A 23,229-nucleotide genomic window follows, 5' to 3' on the forward strand; every position below is an offset into this window, starting at 1 on the left:
TGGACACCAAGAAATATACTGTGTTCAGTCCATTTCGATGGATGTCGGGAGAAAGAAAGGAGAAGGGAGGGTGAGGAGGAAGGTTGTGAAAGGGCTAAGAGGAAAACCTGTGCCTGCCCCCCCCCCCCCCGGAGCCAGACAGATACAGAGCGAGTGTATATAAAGAGAGATGGGAGGGAAGTGAGAAGGGAAGAAATGGGCAATTACATGACGAGAAAATTATGAGGCATTTGTCTCTATCAAACAAAATGCTAAAAAGTAGGAATTCTGAATAGATGAGGTGGAAGTGGAAAGGGAAAACGGGTGGATAGATTGAAATTGAGGGGAAAAAGCAACTTTTTTTAGTTACAAATTTAGTGTTATTGATTGAGGCCAAAATAAAATCCAGCCCTGTCTGAGTTGTGACGATGAAACGGGTGGAGGAGAGCCGTGATAAGGGAGAGGAAGGACAGATGAATGGAGCAAGAGAGAGGATTATGTTCGAGAAAAGGGGTCGGGAAGCAGCGACGGGGACAGAGCGAGAGTTAAAGGGGGAGGTAGGGATCAATGGGGAGAGAAAGGAATAGAAAAACGGAAAGGGGACATTCATCTGGTGTGTTTGATAACAAGTGCTGAGAACTAAACTAATTCAGTGTTAAATGGTACTGAGCGGGGAGTCAGATGGAGGGAGTGAAGAATAATGGCCTATGGGGAGACGAAAGAAGGGAGGCATACATCTCTAGGGCACGGAAACAAGAAGTAGTTAGCCAAAGCCAGTGTTAGAATGTCGAACGCTATACTGTAACAGTAATAATAGTAATAATAATATAACCGCGAACAATAAGTAAACAAAATATATATGTCAAATCAGTTAGAACTGCTATAAAGAATGAAAATGAAGACCACGGATTGATGTTAGGCCAATGAATTTAGACCAAAAAAGGGATAAACTACAGAGTGCATATGATACAGTGCATATGACAGAGATGCTTACATCCTTGATGTAAGCATCTCTGTCACCTACTGATGGATGAGATGGCACCGCTTTGGAGCTGCAGATGTTGGAGAATTCGGTAAACAATTTAAGACACAAGTAGGTCATTCAACACACACACACACGCGCACACACACACACACACACACACAACAATGCCAACACAGGAGTAGCCAGGGCTGACTTCTTTATTTCAGTATCAGTGAATGTTCACCGACTCAAAACATACGGCATGGTTACTCTCCCTCATATTTTTTATTTCTGACGGATGTTTGCTACGCTTTCAGATAAATGAATGTGACTTTTGTGCTTGGAAATATGCTGTTGTTGGCCCTGGATCTGTCAACCCTGCTGTGAATAGAGGTTAAATTACTTTCATACAATAAAACAGGCTCAGAGACATTCTTCTCCGTTGCCTGGATACAATGTATGGGAGGACGGCAAGTGAGGGTTATTGAGTTCTTATGTTGCTTGTATAGTGAGTGTGGCCTGATGGATGGCAGAGGATATGCTGAACACCTAACGTGATTGGTTGTAACTGATTCTATATAGGCTCTGTCAAACAGAACTCAAACAATTAATTCACAATACGATTCCAACACAGTGACCGAAGCCGATGTCACCCATGTTGCATTTATGAGTTGTGAGCTGCATAACTGAACCGTTAAACCGAGCATTTCAAATGCAACCAAACCTGCGTGCAACAGCCAGTGAGATTAGTCAGAATGATATGAGTAAAATGTCTGTTGAGTCGTTGTTATTCATCTTATTTTCTCATGAATTGAAGATTTAATTACATTTTCATCCAGCCTGTTACCAATAATAAGCTAGGTTAATGGTCTATACGTTAATGTTAATTGCTGTTGATTAATGTTACTAAGTAACAAACACAGTTGGCAAATCTTCTACCAAAAACAGAGGACTAACTACTATAAACTGACTCACCTTCAAAATATTCGATAAAACAAATTTACTTGTGTAAGGTTCGTGGTGGTAGATGTCTCCCCATCGGGATTTTAATGTCAGATCCTGAAAGCCCAATAGAACAGAACGGGTCAGATGTGGGGTGACGTGACATCACACAAGTGTGCTCTGATTGGTTGTTGCGTGAACCTTGTTGCATTAAGTTGAAACAGTTTCAATTCGATGCAACTAAGTTTCTCGCAAATTTTCAGTTATCTGCAAGGGCTGGTACACAATGCAGCTCTGACAAAACTCAGTTGCATGCAACTAAGTAGCATGAAAGAGTTTCATGAGTAATGTCGGCCTAAGGCCCAATGCAGCCTCACTGGATGCTAGTGACAGGGTGGACGACCACCAAAAACTGGCCAACAACCACTGACATATAAATAAGCTAGACACAGTTAGCCCGTTCTCCACCAATAGACACGAGTGAAGCCAATGTCCTGCTATGTTCTGGCAGCTCCTATGAGTCCCAAAGTTTGATGTGACTGCACCACTGGTAGGATCCTGGGTAAAGGACCGCATTACAGCCAATGAGATCCTTGAATGTTGGTCAGTCAGGAACTATTGTGTCGGTACAAGATGGCAGCCACCACGTGACAAACACAATGTAGGCATTGGCAACTGGTCTACTTTCACAGGAAGCAAACATTCTGAATGTAGTATTTATTTACATTAACTATTATAGGCCAGCTGTAAAACGCTGAATATTTTCTTTTTGCCACAGGCTGAAACTGTTCTATTTGCCCTGTACATGCATTATATCGTTCTCTTCGAGTGTGTGAAATTTACTGATATGCACATCCGGGCTCCAAAGATATCAGACAAAGTCTTTTTTTGGGGTCAAGTTTTTCACTCTCCAACCCTGCCTTCATTTTGGATAGATCCCTGTGCCTAATTGACGATGACAGCATGACAGTGTTTAAACTGTACTTGCAATAAAACAAACACAAGAACAAACAAACAAACACTAAGCCCTGCAGAAATTAAGTCTCACATTCATTCACTTAGGAAGCCTAGGGAAACAAGCAAATAAAGAAAGCACAATTTTCAAAATGTATGGCAGCTATAGGAATGTCTTTAAAAATGTCATTTCCCAGCGCTCAGGCAACAATACATAAGATTTTCATGTGTCCCTATCTATGCAGCCAGGCAAAATCATTATTTTCACTAGTTCCATAATCTTAACGTTTGTGAGGATCAGCAACCGTGTAAATTAAGTTGTGACATTTAACAACCTTTTTAACTGACTAGCTTAAAAACTGTGACCATCCATCCATCCATTATCTGAACCCTTTATCCTGCTCTCAGGGTCATGGGGATGCTGGAGCCTATTCCAGCAGTCATTGGGCGGCAGGTGGGGAGACACCCTAGACAGGACACCAGGCCATCACACACACCCATTCATACCAAGGGAGAATCTAGTGCGGCCAATTCACCTGACTTACATGTCATTGGACTGTGGGAGGGAACCGGAGCCCCTGGAGGAAACCCACGCAAACACGGAGAAAACATGCAAACTCCACACAAAGGACGACCTGGGATGACCCACCAAGGTTGGACTACCCTGGTGCTCGAACCCAGGTCCTTCTCGCTGTGAGGCGACCACGCTAACCACTGTGCCACCGTGCCGCCTCGTAACTAATACATTTCACTGGACAATTGTCTAACTGGGACTACGATTCCCATCAAAATTTGTGGACTAATCATGTGCAGTCATCATATTGAAAACCACTGATGAATGAGGAGTGTGTGACTGATTCATTGGTAACCCTTGATATGTAAATATTTGTTAACTGGTGCAATGGAAAGGTTTAGGATAAACATGATTGAAAGTCGAGTATTTTTCTTTGAATGTCAAAACACCCACTGAATTCCATTTGTCAGGTATCAATTTTACAATGGTTGTCTATGAAGACACTAAGTGTACTGCACCGTTAGATAGAGGCCGGCCTTGGTACTACAACTACTATCCTCAATTGGAAGTTGGCCATCTTGCGGACTCTACTTCATTTATAGGTCAATGCCAGTAGCTTATTTTAGGTTCTGACCCCACGGTTAAACTACCACCGGTAGATAAATAGTCTAGTGGATTACAGTCCTCCTGTCAATTAAATGCTCCAGTCTACATATGGGCATCCAAAGTTCTTTTACATTTTATTTTGCTAACTTTCTCGTCCACAGAAACTAACCATATATGGTGGTGTGAGTAGCAAGTCTAGGTTCAGTGCCATTTAATAGAACTTATTGAAGTTTTGAGAAATAAAATGTTTGGCCTTCCACCTGTGATACCAGCTGCCTAACTGGGCCACACTGCCACCAAAGGAAATATCGACAAAGGCTTACAGAGTTAGAAGGCAGAAGTCATTGTCTTTAACAGACACAAGAAGTGTTGTGTAGGTGCAAGCATTCTTCACCATCAGACGTTCTCTCACTGGTTCTCTCCATCTTGATATTGATTTATTTTGTTTCCCATCCTTCTTTTTTTTTCTTTCTTTCTTTTTTTTTTCGGCCTTTCTGCACTTAGCCATTCACCCACAGATATATGATTGTGTATCAGTGCTGTTGTACACAAGAAGAGTTCATTGAAACATGGTGTACTCTGCAGTGGAGTGTGATGCACTGGGTTGCTGTTGTGTGTGTGTGTGTGTGTGTGAGTGTGTGTGTGTGTGTGTGTGTGTGTGTGTGTGTGTGAGAGAGAGAGAGAGAGCGAGAGAGAGAGAGCGAGAGAGTGTGTGACCGAGTACATATGATGGGAGTTGCTTGAAGAGTCACAGACAGAAAGAGGCACTGGTCACACCTGGGTGCAGGTAAAGTGTCTGCAGTCCATTTATTCTGGCAGATCGACAAAGTACAGAGAGAGCTCAATAATATGCTCTGGTGCAGGCCACATGCGTGCGCACACACACACACACACACACACACACAAATATACACATTAAAGACATACAAATAAGAGCAGGACGAGGTAATAATTGAATATTTTTGTTAATATATATATATAATCTCCCAATTGGGGGGGCGGGACACAGGGGAGGGGTGGTCGGCCTGGGGGGTGGGGGTGGGACAGCATGGAGAAGCTGAGGTTGTGTGTGGGAGAGGACCTCTTTGTTTGTTTTTTGTTTGTTAAAAAATACCCACTTTGATTATGTCGTTTATATTTTGCCATATTGTTTTCAAGTGGCATATTTCTCCTGTTTCTTTGTCTCTTTCATCCCGAGTCAGGTCAAACGCTTCTGAAGTCATGGGCTATATCATGGCAAACATGACTGATATGGTGGCTGGTGGTGGGCAGGCGGTAAGGATAATTTCTCTAAACACTAGTGGGTTAAATTCCTCGGTTAAACGAACAAAAATTCTGACACATAGTAAAAACCCAAGTGCAGACATAATGTTTATTCAGGAGACACACTTATGCAACTCTGACCAAGAGAAGCTGAAAAGGCCTTGGATTGGACAGATTTTCCACTCTAAATTTAACTTGAAAACGAGGGGTGCTGCTATATTGATTAGGAAAAATGTGAATTTTACACCTAAGGATGTAAGCATAGATTCGAACGGCTGTTATGTCATTGTCGTCAGTATACTCTTTCAGAAACCAATTGTATTAGCATATGTTTATGCTCCTAACTGGGACCACCAAAACTTTATGAAATTGCTGCTGTCTTCTATTCCAAATTTGAATCCCCATCTATTATTACTAGGAGACATGAACTGTGTTATTGAGCCAATCTTTGATAGGTCCAGTACGAGACCAATAGCACCTTCCAAAATGGGCCAGGCTCGCTCTATTTTTATGGACCAATATAGTTACATTAACCCTTAGAGATTCCTGCATACATCCACCAGACAGTACTCATCCCCCCCCCCCACACACACACACACATACACCACTCATTTTCACACAGGGACTACTTCTTGTTGATAAATCACTCATCCCATCAATTACCTCCACTAAATACTCACCAATAACAGTATCAGATTACTCAACCATGATCTTGGATCTACAGTTTGACCTTAAGCCCAAGGGATTTAGATTTTGGCGTTTAGACCCCATTGTACTAGCAGAGGCAAACTTCTTCAACTACATCTCTGAGTCAGTTAAACTTTTCTGTGAGACCAACCAAAATGAAGAGACTTCTGCATCCCTATTATGGAAAACCCTCAAGGCTTTTATGAGAGGCAAGATTATCTCATATACAGCTCACGCTAATGAACTCCGTACAGCCCGTCAGCAAGAACTGGAAACATCCATTGCAAATATCGACAATCTGCTCTCAACCAATCAATCACCCGATTTATAGAAAGATGGGATGACACTTAAAACCGAGCTCGATCTTCTGTTGATGGGAGAGGCTGAGAGACTCCACTCACAGGGGTCCATGTATGAACATGGAGGCAAAGCGGGCTGTCTCGTGGCCCATCAACTAAAAGCTAGGGTAGCTGCAAATCAAATCACTCAGATACGAGATGAGACAGGCTCCATTATATCTGACCCGAGCATGATCAACAACATTTTTAAAACCTTTTATTCCCGGTTATACACCTCGGAATCCCCAGATGATGATGCCCAGCTTTCTTTATTCTTTGCGATGCTAACCTTTCCCAAGATCTTGACTAGTGACCAGCAGATACTTGATGCCCCATTAAGAAGTGATACAGTCTATGCAAAGTGGTGAATCGCTGGGACCCGATGGATTCCCGGTTGAATTCTATAAGAAGTTTTTAGACTAACTAGCCGCATTGTTATTAGAAATGTTCAGTGAGTCACACCGTCTGGGATCCCTACCACCCACTCTCACACAGGCCTCAATGTCTCTGATTTTTAAGAAAGGCAAAGACCCGTTGAGTTGTGCTTCGTTTCGTCCGATCTCGCTCCTACCGGTCGATGTCAGGATACTTGCAAAGATTTTTGCTCGGCAACTGGAATCAGTAATTGCTTCAGTCATATCGGAGGACCAGACTGGCTTTGTAAAAGGGAGGCACTCCTTTACAAATATTCGAAGGCTTCTCGGCATCATTCATACTCCGCCATCTTCTACTGAACCAGAGTTGGTTGTGTCCCTTCATGCTGAGAAAGCCTTCGACAGGGTGGAGTGGGCTTATTTATTTTCTTCCCTACGGTAGTTCGGTTTTGGCACTGGCCTACCCCTCTCCCTGGCAGGAAAAGTACAGACAGTGAAAATGAACCTATTACCTAGATAGCTGTACATGTTCCAGTGTCTACCTATCTTCTTGCCCGGATCTTTTTTTCCACCACTATTGACAGTATAATTTCATCATTCATCTGGGCTGGTAAACATCCAAGAGTTGGTAGAACATTACTGCAGAGGAACAGGTCCCTGGGTGGACTTGGATTGCCCAGCATCATGGGCTACTATTGGGCCGCTAACACCCACAAGATCATGCTCTGGTTCACCTCACCTCAAAGCAACTGGTGTAAGATTGAAGCAAAGTCATGCTCCTCTTCTTCACTCCAAGCTCTTGCGTGTAGCACCCTACCCCTTCACAATTCACCTCTAACCCCATCGTAATAGGCACCTTGAATATCTGGGCACAGGTCAGGTGCCATTTTGGTTGGTCTTCCCTCCCCCAAGCGACTCCGGTATGTAACAATCACTTGTTTATGCCAGCCAAGATGGATCCGTGGTATTCCTTGCTAGAAAGGAGAGGCCCCCGCCCCCTGGGAGATTTGTATATTGACGGTGTATTTGCCAGTTTTGCTCAACTGCGTGTGGCCTTTAACGTCAATCGTTCTTATTTCTTCAGCCACCTTCAGCTATGAAATTTAGGTAAAACTCACTCCCCCCTCTTCCCTCAAATCCCCCCTCCTATTAGCATAAACTTTCACCCAAGGTGGGCACCTTATCCAAGGGTCATGTCTCCTATTTCTATGACCTTTTATCCCTAGCAGATGAGTTGGTCATTAGTAAGATTAGAGTTTGCTTGGAAAAAGAACTGCAGACCACTTTTCCAGATGCTTTCTGGAAAAAGACTCTGGAAGCTGTCAACTCCTTCACTAGTTGTGCTAGGCTCAGTCTTATGGAGTTCAAAGTAGTTCATAGACTCCATTATAGCAAGGCTTCGCTCGCAAAACTTCACCCAAGCAAAGTGGATGAAAATTGGGAAAGGTGTTCCTTAGCCCTTTGCGATTTGGCTCATATGTTCTGGTCATGTCCCAAACTAACGATTTCCACACGAAATCACTACAACGGCTATTCAATCTAATGTTATTGTCTTTGCCTCTTTAATCACCCGTAGAAAATCATCATTCTTTGGAAATCCTCTCAGCCACCCTCTATTAAAGCGTGGCTACAGCACATTTTGTTTCTACTTAAACTGGAACAAATAAATTTTACACTGAGGGGCTCCTCTGATACGTTTTATTCTCACTGGAAGCCATTGATTGAATATGTTGATTGCCTCCTTCCTGGCGAGGTAGCGCCATAGAGTTCGGGCTTGGGCCAGCCTGGGATGAATGAATACCTTGCGGCTTGCCCACCACATACACAGCCAGCTGTTACCCAACCTCATAAAGCCCAAAAAAAACCCATTAAAATGGACCAGATGCTAGTATAGTAGTTGTTATTTTATTTATTTACTAGTTTCTTTCTTTTTTTCTTCGTTTATTTGTTTGTTTCTTTTGTTTCCCTTTTCATGTTTATATTTAACCTACTGTAATGTGGTTTAATTCTGTTCTGAGAAGGGGCCGGCAGGATGGGATAGAAGTAGATAAGAAGGGAGCAGGATGTGGGTAAATGGGATTTGGGCATGTTAAAATGTAATATATATATATATATATATATATATATATATATATATATATATATATATATATATATATATATATATTAGTCTTTCAACTGTAATTGTTCAGTTCGATTTGTTTTCCTTGAAAAAAAATTAATAATACTAAAAGAAAAATCTCCCTTTCACCTTTTTTCGGTTGGTGTGTGTCTTCCTCAAGCTCGGGTCCTCTATCAGAGGCCTGGGAGTTTGAGGGTTCTGCGTAGTGTATTAGCTGTTCCTAGGACTGTACTCTTCTGGGCAGAGACCTCATATGTTGTTCCTGGAATCTGCTGGAGCCACTCTCCCAGTTTGGAGGTCACAGCCCCTTGTGCTCCTATTACCATTGGGACTAATGTGGAATTCACCTTCCACATCTGATCTAGTTCTTCCCTCAGCCCTTGGTCTTTCTCTAGCTTCTCATGCTCTTTCTTCTTGATATTGCCATTGCTTGGGATTGCTACGTAGATCACTACTGCTGTGTTCTGTTCCTTATCGACCACCACAATGTCTGGTTGGTTAGCCAGCACCTGTTTGTCAGTCTGGAACGTGAAGTCCCACAGCAGCTTCGCTCTGCCTTTCTCAACCACCTTTGGCTCATTTGGGCTTGGGGACTTCGAGTCTGTATGCAGTACAGATATTCAGAAACAGAATACTGTACACTATTCCAGCTACTATGCCTTTCAGTGTATGCTTTTCTAGCTAGCATTTTGCACCCTGCTACTAAGTGCTGGACTGTCTCAGGGGTGTCTTTGCACAGTCTGAATCATGAGACTTTTCTGGTATGGTAGACACCAGCCTCAATCGATCTGGTGCTGAGTGTCTGCTCCTATGCTGCTATGATCAGAGCCTCTGTCCTATCCTTCAGTCCAGCCTTTTCTAGTCACTGGTAGGACTTCTCGATATCAGCTTTGTCTTCTGTCTGTCGATGGTACATCCCATGGAGGGGAGTGCTCTTCCATGATACCTCCTGTTCTTCCTCTGCACTCTCCATCTTCTGCTGCCTGAGGTACTCACTCAGCAGTTCATCCTGGGGCCCCTCTTTCTGATGAACTCATGGATGTTCCTTGTTTCATCCTGGATAGTGGCCCTGACACTCACTAACCCTCGGCCCCCACCTTTTAGCTTATCATATAGTCTCAGGCTGCTGGACTTCGGGTGGAGCCCTCCATGCATCATGAGACGTTTCCATGCCCTGATATATGTGGCCTCTATCTCCTTTCCTTTGGCCAGCTTATTATTCCAGCTTTGTATCAGATGACTGGTAGGGCATATGTGTTGATGGCTTGGATCTTACTCTTCCTATTGAGCTGGCTCCTCAGGGCCTGCCTAACTCTCTGGAGGTATCTGGCTGTAGATGACCTCCTTGCTGCCTCCTTGTGGTTTCCATTTGCCTGTGAAATACCCAGGTACTTCTAAATGTCTTGTATGTCTGTTATCTTGCCATCTGGTAATTTAACCCCTTCGGTGCTCACCACCTTTCCTCTTTTTGCCACCATTCGACCGCACTTGTCCAGTCCGAATGACATCCCGATGCCATCGCTGTAGCTCCTGGTGAGGTGGATCAGTGTGAGTCAATGTCTCACTCATTCCTGGCATACCGCTTGATGTCACAGGAGGTGGCTGATGGTAACTCCACTTCTAAACCTGCATCCATATCCACTCTTTGTGGTGATCTGACTGATGGGGTTCAGGCCTATGCAGAACAACAGTGGGGAAAGTGCATCACCTTGGTATATGCCACATGTGATGGCTACCTGTGTGATTATCTTTGAGTTGGCCTCTAGTGTTGTTTTCTACTGCCGCATTAAGTTATTGATCAAGGCTATCAGTTTCCTGTTGGCTTTGTATAGTGCCAAGCACCCCAGTAACCAAGTGCAGGGCATTGAAACAGGATTTCTTGAAGTCAATCAAGGCTGTGCTCAGGCTGGTCTGTCTAGTCTTAGAATCTTGGGTGACTGCTCTATGAACCAGTAGCTTGTGCTTTGGCCCTCTGGTGTTGTTCCCAATTCCTTTCTGGGTTTTGCTCATGTATTGACTCCTGTGCTCATTCAGCTTAGCTGCTATGATGCCTGACAGGATCTTCTGTGTCGTGGAGAGGGATGTTATCGGCTGGTAGTTTGAAGGTGTTGTACCCTTGATCCTTCATGATCAGTATTGTTCTCCCCTGTGTTAGCCAGTCAGCGTGAGACCCTGATGTTAGCAGCTGGTTCATCCGTGTTGCCAGGCGCGTGTGTGTGTGTGTGTGTGTGTGTGTGTGTGTGTGTGTGTGTATAATTAATAATAATAATAATAACAATAATAATAATAATGCATTTATTTGTGGGCGCCTTTCAAAACACTCAAGGACACCTTACAGAACACAGTAAAAAAAAAAAGCAGCACTGAATCAGACAGCGTAAAATCAAAACAAAGCAGGATAGACAATAAAAAGTTAACACAAAAGATAAGTATAAAATCATCATCTGCACAAAACTCAGTGAAGCGTGGATAAGACTGAATATGCCAGTTTGAAAAGGTGCATTTTGAGATGGGATTTGAAGGTTGGAAGAGAGTCAATGTTGCGAACGTCTTGTGGGAGAGAGTTCTATAGGCGGGGGGCAGAGTTTACTGAAGACTCTAGTCCCCATGGTAGTCATGCAAGCTGATACATATTGTGTTTTTTTTTTTCTGAAACCGTCAACGGTGTTGTTATAAGTGCTCAACTAATGAGGAGCAGAATATCAATACAGATATATAGTCCAAACCGCTTGTCCTGCTCTCAGAGTCGCGGGAATGCTGGCGCCTATTCCAGCAGTCATTGGGCGGCAGGTGGGGAGACACCCTGGACAGGCCGCCAGGCCATTACAAGGCTATATATATATATATATATATATCTGGCACAGTGGGTAGTCCAACCCATGTTCTCCCCGTGTCTGCATGGGTTTCTTCTGGGTGCTCCGGTTTCCTCCCACAGTCCAAAAACATGTAGGTCAGATGAATCGGCCATACTAAATTGTCTGTAATTGTGAATGTGTGAATGTGTGTGTGTGTGTGTGTGTCTGTCTGTCTGTGTGTGTGTGTGTGTGTGTGTGTGTGTGTGTGTGTGTTGGCCCGGTGATGGCCTGGCAGCTTGTCCAGGGTGTCTCCCCCGCCTGCCGCCCAATGACTGCCGGGATTGGCTCCAGCATCCCCACCACGACCCTAATAGCAGGATAAGCGGATTGGATAATAGATGGATGGATATACGTATATGATTGTTGACTCAGTTTCTAATTTGATCTAATTTCCCAAGTCACTATTTTCCTATTTCAGGAGGTTCAGTGTCTGGATAAATCAAGCATATATCTTGTGGTTAAGAAAAGCCTCAGCCACTCTTTCTTACTCCAGGTTACACAGGTGCACATACTTCAACAAACACAGACACACACACACAATCTCTCTCTGTCTCTCTCTCTCTCTCTCTCGCTCTCTCTCCCTCTCTGTAGATATATTTACAGCTTGGATGAATTATAATTCTCGTGGCTGACAGTAAGAACTCTGGTGTATATATGTACACCTGCGTGAGTTATATGTGCATCACATTTATAAATCCTTCCGTGGAACGGGTTGACAGGTTTCTTAGCTACTTCTAATGAGACAAATCTAGGGCTGATGTACTGTCTCAACAATCTGCTGAGGCGCAGGGAGATGCAAGTTTCGTCTTTTGTAAATGTCATCTGGTTACATTTTTCTCTTTTTTTCCCCCCTCCAAACTGTCCCAGTCTCCAGTCAAGGTCTCTGTGTAGTTGGTCAGAGTTTGGCCTCCTATGGACAGCCAGCATCTCTGAGATGTGCTAAATGTAGAGAGACAATATCCAGACAATTTTAGGTTTTCCCCTTAAATTTACTTGTTTATACTTTTTTTGTTGTTGTATGTGTTTGTGTTTCTCCATGTATGCGCGTACACCTACAAAATCTCCAAAGTCACACCCAGCTTCAGAGGCACCAGCACCTCTAGCTCTTTTCCCTTCTTCCTCTCCTTTAACTGTTGCACAGTTTCGAGTGATGTAACATAGGGCTGGGTTAACGCAACGGGCCCTTTAAGTCATTAGTAGAAAGTATTAATGAGCCTAGTGCTTAGAGCCCCCCTGCAGACTTAATAGTGTGTGATGTAAAGGGGATGAGGGCACTAATTCTCCAAAGTGCCCTAATAAAAAGGGGATTAGCAAGGCATTCCATTAGCCAAAGGCATGATGATGCTAAGCTAATGCGCTAAAGCTACACTATGTGGCAAACTTGCTAAAGAGCTAGTTAGCATGTCCGCCACTGTAAGGATAAGGAATGTAGATAATTTAGGATTGTTATTGGCAATAGGTTTATTAATCTCCAATCTTTTGCTGATTTTAATGCCACTGAGGGAAATCTTTAGGAATGCTCAAAAGAATGTGTTTACACTCACCCACGTGCATGTAGACAGTCGACCATCAAGGCAACAGTCACCGAATCATTGCTAGAGAAATCAGCGGCTCAGTGGTGTGAAGAGTAATGGCTATGACTACGCATTACACTGAGACTTAGTGAAGTTTAATCATTATTGTTACGCTTTAATTAATTCCTCAAACTTTGGACTTGCACAACAGGCACTGTGATTGAAACTGCTTCAGTCTCCACTCATTAATCTTACGCATCAATTCATGAGAAGAATCTTGCCTGGAATAACATGTGGCTATTGTTAAAGGTGGAAAAGAGAGAAAATCCCATCTCGAAAGATGTTGACAATGTATTGGAAACTGACTTTCGGGATTGTACTCTGTTTTAAATACCTCCAAATTTGATTTAACTTATTATAATGCCTAACAGAGGGGGGGGGTAAGGCAGTATTGCAATTAAATAACCTTGTTTTTGCTGGCTACTTTCCACAATTTCAGCATGCATGTATTGTCTATGGTTAGCAGAGATTTGGTGAGTGGATCTAGTTTTTGTCTGTAAGTAGAAAACACACTATTCAAGATCATTTGAGTGCCATGTGTCCATTATCGTTCAGTGTGAGTATTGTGCATCTTAAAGGGTTAAAACGGCAAATTTAATCTTTTTCATACATCAGAGACTCGGATGTTATCATCAAGCTGGCATCATGTTGTGCACCATCAATGTGTGTGTGCACCGTATGCACACACACACACGCACGCACACACGCACACACACACACACACACACACACACACACACACTTTGTGGTGCAACTGGTTTTTGGACTGGAGGACTCATCTCTAAACTGCATGGAATTGCAACTCATCACATTGTTTCTCTGCACACCAGGTTGACACCGCAGACAGTCTCATTTTATATAAAGCTTTGAACATCACTCCCAATCTTTATCTTATGTCTCTCTCTCTCGCTCTCTCTCTCTCTCTCTCTCTCTCTCTCTCTCTCTCTCTCTCTCTCTCTCTCTCTCTCTCTCTCTCTCTCTCTCTCTCTCTCTCTCTCGCTCGCTCTCTCTCGTTCTCTCTGTCTCATACACACACAAAACATAGAATGTATTTATTCTGCTTTTCTCAGCACCATGTGTCTTTCTCCTCCAGCTTTTTCTTTGTGTGACAGTTTTTCTCTCTCTTGCTTTATTTCTGCAGTGTTGGCAGATTAGTCTGTGTGGCATTATACACAGGCTGACTATATGTGTTTGAGTTTGTACTTTTCTTGCCTGTCTTGCAATTGTACATTACCATTTCATTGTTTTGTGTTTGTGTGTGTGTGTGTGTGTGTGTGTGTGTGTGTGTGTGTGTGTGTGTGTGTGCTCTGTACTTCTTTTTCACACCTTTGGCAATATTTGTTTAGCCCACTTATTCTGACACCCCCCTCCCTCGACAGTAATAATAATAATAATAATAATAATAACAATAATAAATCAAACTTATATTGCGATTTTCTAACACTCAATGTTGCTTTACAATAAATGGGGTGAAACAAGACAGCAGATAAACATAACATAAACATACTACAGGGGTGGATGGAAAGGGGGGCTATGAGAGGGAGAGGCAGCAGCCACACGCGACGCCAGCAGTACTCTGCGACTTAGACCGATACAAAAGGGCAAGAAAAACAAAAAACAACAGCGCTGTAGATGTTGGTTTTCTGTAGGGGTTTGCTCCTGTAGCCTATTCCTCACCCGAGGTGTCCACTAGGCAGTGGCACTATTTAACCCATAGCTGGGGTAATTTGAATAAGTTGAATAAGTAAGTGTCTTTCTAGTTGTGACTGCTGTTCAGCACCACAGTACAGTACGTTGTGAAGGACGAAGCACAAACATAGTATAGGGGTAGGGGTGGAAGAGTGATGCAGGGGCACTGTGGGAAGAACGGAGGGAGAAAAAGCTTGCCATGGCATAGTGTGGGGGACCATTAGCAGAAGCATAATGGAACAACTGATGGAGAAAGTGTGAAACGAAAACAGTTGATGGACAGATGAGAAAATGCATCGGGAAGTGAGGGAAACCAAGAACGCATGGGAGAGATCGATGGAAAAATGAAGGGGGCAGCGGCAAGCTGTGACCTGTGGAGGCCCGTTTCAAAATTCTGTCATGGGGCACCTCCTCTCCCCGTAGCCACTTCGTGACAGATCTACAGAACACGCGAGTTTCAACACCACCAAAATACATAAAAAGTGAGCTATACTTACAAGAAAACGCTTTGTGTTTATTCTTTAACAGTTATATGTATATGGAATAACAATAATAATGAAAAAAATCTGTTTCTAAGACTAAAAACAAACTTTTCTGTTTATTCTGTAGGAAAATTCTGGAGCAAAAAGAGCAAGACTAGCTTTGTGTTCAATATTTAACATTCACATTTAGAAAGCCGTAATATAAAAAAGAGGGGGGAAATAGAAAAGGAAAGCATTTGATCTACAAATAATACTCGGGAGCTGTCCTTGGTGCCGAAAGCAGAGCTGGTCATGGCAGACTGGCTAGGCTCAGAATATTATAATCTGAAAAAAAGGGGGGGGTGGTAGCAGAGAAAACACACCGTTTCAGTTTGGGATAATTTCATTTAGGATGTAAGTCAGTCTAGCAAAGTTGGGCGGCGTGAGTCTATTTGAAATCAAAAACTTTTCAGGCTAAAGCCCATTTTACATCATTCATGTCATGAAAAAGCGAAATGAAATGAAAACGCAACAGATTTGGAGGCAAATTGGCCCATCAAAACTGTTAACTATTAACGTCTCTCTCGATGTGAATTTGGAGCATTTCAGCCAGAATTCCTCAGGAAGCTTCACGCCACCGTAAAAAGGGTGACATGATGGATTCAACGTTATCTAGTGATGATGACTATGTACTACACATTTTAACAAAAAAAAAAAATACTTTGGGTTCATCCAATTTTGGATTTAATGATGGAACATGGGGAGTTTCACGATCGGATCCAAGAGCTCAAACGGCCGCCTCTGGCAGCACTTCAGGCTGGGAGTTGCAAAGAAGGAGTTGGACCACCATTTTGCCATGGGACGCCAACGGTTGAACCCATTCTTTTACAGGTGAAAGGCAGGGGAAAAACAACCCGAATGTGAAAGAAATTATCACATGTTGTGCAGTTAAGTGAAATGTCATGCTGTATATCAGGGGTCCCCAATTACTTTTCATAGCGGGCCACTTTTAGGGCCACTTTTAAAACCACTGGCCACTCAACCTCCAGCAGCATGTTGTTCATTAGTTTGTTTTGGTGTCGATACGTTGCAGGTATTATAATTTAAACAGATATTTTTCATCTATTTTTCGATATATTACTAGTCTTACTTTTACTAAGAAATTAATTAATTAATTAATTTTTTTTGGTATGGGAATACAAAAATTCTTCCTTCTGGCATTTCTCCAAAAATTCTCGCAGACCATAAATCAACCCGTCACGAGCCGGGCGTGGCCCGCGGACCGCCTATTGGGGACCCCTGCTGTATATGTAGGGTTCCATTCAGCAATATCCCCCCTCCCCCAATCGGACATGTGAATAAATTGCACCAAGAAAGTGTGATCGATGTAAAATGGTGTTAAAGGGTAATTCCGTTATTTTTAAACAGGGCCCTATTTTCCCATCATTTGGGGTCTAAATGACTAAGAGACAACAATTTTTGGAATTGGTCTAATATTGAGCGAGAATGCTTCAGTTGGCAGTCACAAAACAGGCTGCAGTGTAATCCTTGGGGACAATTGAGACCGTCAAAGTACGTCCATGTGAAGTGCTCGTTTTTGCCACTAACAGGCTCAGATTGTTATTAGAAGTGTCTGACAGCATATGGAAAGGGATGGACCTTTTTCTTTACATTTCGCTTTTTCTAGTTTGTGTTGTAATATCCCTTTTACTGCTGCTACTACTTGTGCACAGGGGCGTGGGGTTTGGATGTTTACCAAAGAAGAAGTCACGCCGAATCATATCAGACCTTACCCCGTTCATTTTAGCGCTCATTTGAGGTAGCATAGTCTGAGACACAGAGGAACTGCTGGCCATAATTCATTTCCAAAGTCATGGCTGAATATTTAGCAGATTTCGACAATATGGATGAGGCATTTAAATTTAATGGCCGCCTGTATTTATTGAGCCAGAGTATGTGGATGAAGAGCTCCTAGAAATTGAAGAGCGAGTGAGGAGAGAGAGGCAATAAGCAGTCGAGGGTGAACCAGCTTCTTTGGCTGGCAGTAATCATCGACCGAAACCGGCGATCGGTCAGCTCTGATAACATTCAGTGTGACTTCTTCTTCCGAAACCATGCCCCCACGTGCAAATGGTAGCAGCAGTAAAAGGGGGATGTTACAACAGAGAATATGACGTTTCAGAAAGGTGAATCGGTTCATCTGGACACGGGGGTAAACGTTTCACCGCTCGTCTAAGTGACTTTGTCGACATTGTGCAACTGTGCTCCTCAAAAGGTTGATATAACAGCTGGGCCTGACGAGGTCACTGAGATGAGTGGGGAAACATTTCTCCCATTAACCTTGTGTCCAGATGAGCTGATTCCACTTTCCGGGATCACATCCTGATGTGTAATGGCGATGGGTTTATGAAACCGGCCATCAGCTTCACATGCATATTCAACCGGCAATCCCTGATCAAATATGAAATTTCAGTCGATGACCACTGCCAGCCACAGAAGCTGGTTCACCCTTAACTGTGTTGCCTCTCTCTCTCTCTCTCTCTCTCTCTCTCTCTCTCTCTCTCTCTCTCTCTCTCTCTCTCTCTCTCTCTCTCTCTCTCTCTCTCTCTCTGTCTGGGGCAAGCTAAGTTTTTGATTTATAGAAGCAGGAAAAGTCTAATTAATAATGGTTCAGAGGAAGATTTACATCCTTTGTTCATTGCGAGGGTGAAGGCGAGAGTTCGAGTGGATTTCAGCTTCTTTACCTTAATGAACAACTTGGATGAATTTATTTCGTGGCGGTGCTTCACTGAAGCCATTTTCTTAGTCAATGACAGGCAACCGGTATTTAATTCTGTCTTTGCATAATATTTCTTTTGACCCTTTGGGAGTATGTGACTTGAACCACTGTTCTAAAAGGGGGGAAAAAGTCTTTTTTAGACAGCTGAATGTAAAGGAGTTGCTCATGTTGATGTTCTGGACGGATGTGTCTTTGCTGATTTTTTTTTTTAATGTAAAATAAAGAGTTTTTTTTTAAATTCAAAAAAACATCTCTCTCTCCCCTCTCTCTCTCTCTCTCTCTCTCTCTCTCTCTCCTCTCTCTCTCTCTCTCTCTCTCTCTCTCTCTCTCTCTTCAATTTCTAGGAGCTCTTCATCCATATATTCTCTCGCTCAAATAGATATGGGCGGCCATCAAATTCACATGCCTCACCCACATTGTTGAAATCAGCTAACTATTCAGCCGTGACTTTAGAAAGAAATTATTGCCAGCAGTTCCTCTGTGTCTCAGGCTATGCTACGCAAATGAATGGTCAACTCTGATGAGACAAGGCATGTCTTCTGATTTTGGAGACAAACCACGCCCCCACATGCAAATAGTAGCAGCGGTAAATGGGATGTTACGACACAGACCGGAAGAAGCGAAATGTAAAGAAAAAAGGTCTTAAGGATCCTTCCATAATGTTGTCAGACACCTATAATGACAGTCTGAGCCTGTCAGTCCCAAAAACAAGTACTTTTAGCGGACATACTTTGACAGGTGCCATTGCCCCCAATAATTACTTTGCAGCCCGTGTTGTGGCTGCTGGCTGAAGCGTTCTCACTCAATATTAGACCAATTCCAATTTTGTTGTCATTTAGACCCCAAATGGTGGGAAAATATGGCTCACCGGAATCGGGGTGTCCGGGTAGCGTAGTGGTCTATTCTGTTTCCTACCAACAAGGGGATTTATGGTATGAATCTCCGCGTTACCTCTGGCTTGGTCGGGCATCTCTATAGACACAATTGGCCATGTCTGTGGGTGGGAAGCCGGGTGTGGGCATGTGTCCTGGTCACCGCACTAGCGCCTGCTCTGGTCGGTCGGGGCGCCTGTTCGGGGGGGGGGGCATGATCCTCCCACGCACTACGTCCCCCTGGCAAAACTCCTCACTGTCAGGTGAAAAGATGCGGCTGGCGACTCCACATGTATCGGAAGAGACATGTTGCAGTCTGCAGCCCTCCCCAGATCGAAATACTGGAGTTACCCTTTAAGACTCACCTCTAGCTAAAAGTATGAAGAATCTGTTTTCACGCTGTAAGCGTGTGGTAAGACGCATTAAACTGATCAGAAACGGAACGTAATTGGGCAATACATTTTACTGCCGACATTTTAGACGCGTAACATGATCTGTGCACAGATTACCAGCAGACACAGCAAAATAATTTGAACATATTTACTAAAAGCTAGCAGAGAAAAAGTTATAATACACCCCTATTTTTCATCCTATGTTGGAACCACCAGCACCTTGTGCACTCTCATCTGCGGTGTGCATGAGTTGTTGCCAGCAAGTACTCATGCGTAAATAGCAGAATGGCTCATTTGTCAGTGTGACTCAGAATGATGGCTGTTTTGCTAGTCGACAACTTCCATAAACCTAGAGAGCTTGTTCCTGGGAGGCCGAGCATGCATGTAATATTCTCATTGCAGGGAATATGTACTTAGCTGTGAATAGAGTATGCACGGCTTTAGGTCATTATTTGAAAACGTCTAATTCTTACTACGTATTAACATTTTTTCAAAAAATTGTTCCTGGGCATTTAAGGGTCCCTCTGCTTGTCGGAGGCCCGTTTAATTAGAAAATACTTAAACTGCCACCTCGTGCCCATAGGGGGGGGGGGGGAAAGGGTGAAAGAGAGGAGGAGGTGGACATCGGGGTTTCCGTGATTGTAGCAAAGGAATAAGCAACACAAAAAGGTGAGATAGATTTGTGACTGGTATCGGAGGGGTGGGGGAACAAAGGAAGTGAGTTAGGGCGGCGGGGGGGGGGGGTGGGCGATTAAAACATTAAAGCCCGTTACAGCATCACTGGTGCTGTAAGGCAATGAAAAGAGAAGTCCGTGCAAGATGCCAGCTCTGAAATGATTAGGGGGTGAAAGGTAAGCGGACAGAGGAGTTGTTTTGGAGAGAAAGAAAGATAACAGAGGTATGGGTCGAGAAGGGAGGCGGTAGAGGTGTTTATGAGTGCACGAGAGGCCTGTCAAGGATGCCGAGTGGAGGGAAGAGATAGGAGCAAGAGTAGGCACAGAGTTTCGGAACATTTGGATGGGAAGGTGAATACAAACAACGCATGTTGGTCTTCCAGGCAGGAAGGAAGTTTTTCATGATCCACTTTTTTACAGCGTGTTTTTATACACTTTCCCATGCAATGTTTTAATATAATAGTTACACTTGTATACTTTAATAGCCTTTTACAATATGCTCTTTTTTGGGGGGGGGATTTTTTCCCCCTTTTTTTCCTTCCCAATTGTACTTGGCCAATTACTCCACTCTTCCGAGCCATCCCGGTCGTTGCTCCACCCCCTCTGTCGATCCGGGGAGGGCCGCAGACTACCGCATGCATCCTCCCATACATGTGGAGTCACCAGCTGCTTCTTTTCACCTGACAGTGAGGTGTTTCACCAGGGGGCCGTAGCACACGGGAGAATCACGCTATTCCCCACAGTTCCCCCTCCTCCCTGAACAGGCACCGCGACCGACCAGAGGAGGCGCTAGTGCAGTGACCAGGACACATACCCACATCCGCTTACCGCCCTCAGACATGGCCTATTGTGTCTATAGGGACGCCCAACCAAGCTGGAGGCAACACAGGGATTTGAACCGGCGATCCCTGTGTTAGCAGGCAACGGAATAGACCGCCACACTGCCCGGACGCCCCACAATAAGCTCCTTTTTAATATGTTATTCATTGTGTACAGGCCTGGAGGTCAATCAATAACGTGGGTATTGACACCACGGCGCTACAGAATCGTAGCAGTCAGCAGGCTTTGCTTTTCTTGAACAAAATAGTGCTTGCCCTCAGCAGTGTGACTTTGTGAGTGTCAACAATTTCAAACAGCATTTGGGTATGGCGGTGCAGTAACCAAGACTGGAGATCAATGTCAACCTTGAGACGGGTCCTCAAATTGCCACGCTCGCCCTTCTTACCACATCCTCTACTCTGTAATGTTCTTAAGGTTTTTAAAGGGAGGTATGGTGGCCCCTGCTGAAAAGCTGCCACCTCAATACTGGCTGTACTTATATCGTGATTGATGGGACTTTAGGTTTTCCCCTCCACCTTATATTTGAGGCTCTTCAAAGTGCGATTACTTTTAGCCTGACTATAAACGCTGTGTGATGGACCTGTATTTTGGATCACAAAAATTTCAGAGGATTTTTTTTCCTTTTTTTTTTTTAACCAATTAGAAATATATGAGTATTCTAGATTATATCTCTTTAAAAATACATCAGTCTTCCAAATTGACCCCGGTGGCATTTGGAGAAAAGCGTGGCTGAGGATGGATGGATAGGAAAGAGAGGTAAGGTGGCCGGGAGGGAACAGGTGAGCGATGAAGAGAGACAGAGAGAGGGGGAGGGGGAGAAGTGAAGCAGGGTTAGAAAGGAAGAGGACGTCGGGAGGAGACAGCAATGTGGTTTGTCTTTTTGGTTGACAGAACATAAGCAGCTGGGAGCCCCGTCCTAAAATAGCCATATGACCTGCGTTTGTTGGTACGGGTGATTTGCAGAGTGAGTGCACGTCATGTTTGTGTGTGTGTGTGTGTGTGTGTGTGTGTGTGTGGTGGTTTGCTATCCAATTTACCTCTCTGTATCTCTGTAACCCCTTGTATCTAATTAGTCAAGAACAGGTTGTTTTTCTCCTCAACAGCTGTGATCTTTCAATACAGCCACAGCAATTTTGTGGAATCATGCAAAAAATAAAAAAAGCACCGTAGCACATTTCCTAGTTTGTTCATTGGCCACTGCTGTACTGTGGTGACTAGTAAATTAAGAGTGAGTAAGGATGACGTCAATAAAAGTCAATTTTTCAGTAGCTGGATTCGATATGACTGAGTGATCATTCTTGTGAAGACATGTAATGTTCATCCTATGCTAGGTAAAATAAGACACCATGTGTCGTTGTTCTGAATGAATACAATAACTCAAATTTATGTCTCTGACATGCCCTTTCCATGACTGGAAAACAAAATGTTCATTTGTTTTCTTTTCCTCCCCTCTTTCCCCCCTCTGTCTGTCTGTCTGTCTCTCTCGCTCTCTTCCTCCCCCTCTTCTTCCATCCAGCCTGTGAGCTGATGAACCGCGGTATATTGGCCCTGGTCAGCTCTATCGGATGCATGTCGGCGGGCAGTCTCCAGACACTGGCAGACGCCATGCACATCCCCCATCTCTTTATCCAGCGCTCCCCGGCGGGCACGCCCCGTTCCGCCTGCCCACCCACCAGTCGCATCCCTGGAACAGATGACTACACCCTAATGGTCCGCCCACCTGTCTATCTCAATGAGGTCATCATGCAAGTGGTGTCCGAGTACAGCTGGCAGAAGTTCATCGTCTTCTATGATTCTCATTTTGGTAAGAGACTACCCTGTGGAGCTTTTCCTTCCAATTTCTTTCATTTAATTATTGATTTTTTTTACACCATGACAACGGAACATTTTTATTTTATTTTATTTTATGTCATAAATTCATAATCAAATGGCTGTTCCTCAGCATACTCAGTCACTTCCTACACCCTGCTGGAATCTTTAACATGACTTGATGGAAGCACTGTAGTAGGGAAGGCAGGGCGATCACTTCAGCTCACATCCATAGTGGGTCATAACTATGGGCTTAGTGGTGTGTGAATTCTCAATGTATCTGACGGGACTGCATCAATAGTCTCTCAGCATGGAGGAACATTAGAGAAATAATGGATGTATACAAAGTCAGGATCCCTGTGCTGTCTTGCACAGATAAGCACATACACACACACACACACACACACACACACACACACACACACACACACACAATAGCACGGGCACACACACAAAGCATCAGCACACACACACACACACACACACACACACACACACACACACACACACACACACACTCACTCATGCACGCAGGCACAAA

At 43.8% G+C, this 23,229-nt stretch overlaps 1 protein-coding gene across 1 annotated transcript in view; it reads left to right on the plus strand.

Moving 5' to 3' along the window:
* Nucleotides 1-23,229, plus strand: part of grid2 (glutamate receptor, ionotropic, delta 2) — a 1,051,241-nt gene that overhangs the window by 571,135 nt on the left and 456,877 nt on the right. Inside the window, exon 3 of the mRNA XM_056283554.1 lies at nucleotides 22,396-22,683. Coding sequence (XP_056139529.1) covers nucleotides 22,396-22,683 — 288 coding nt within the window. The remainder of the gene's footprint in view (nucleotides 1-22,395; nucleotides 22,684-23,229) is intronic.

Source organism: Lampris incognitus, chromosome 1 (assembly GCF_029633865.1).
Source record: "Lampris incognitus isolate fLamInc1 chromosome 1, fLamInc1.hap2, whole genome shotgun sequence".
Classification (NCBI taxonomy): Eukaryota; Metazoa; Chordata; class Actinopteri; order Lampriformes; family Lampridae; genus Lampris; species Lampris incognitus.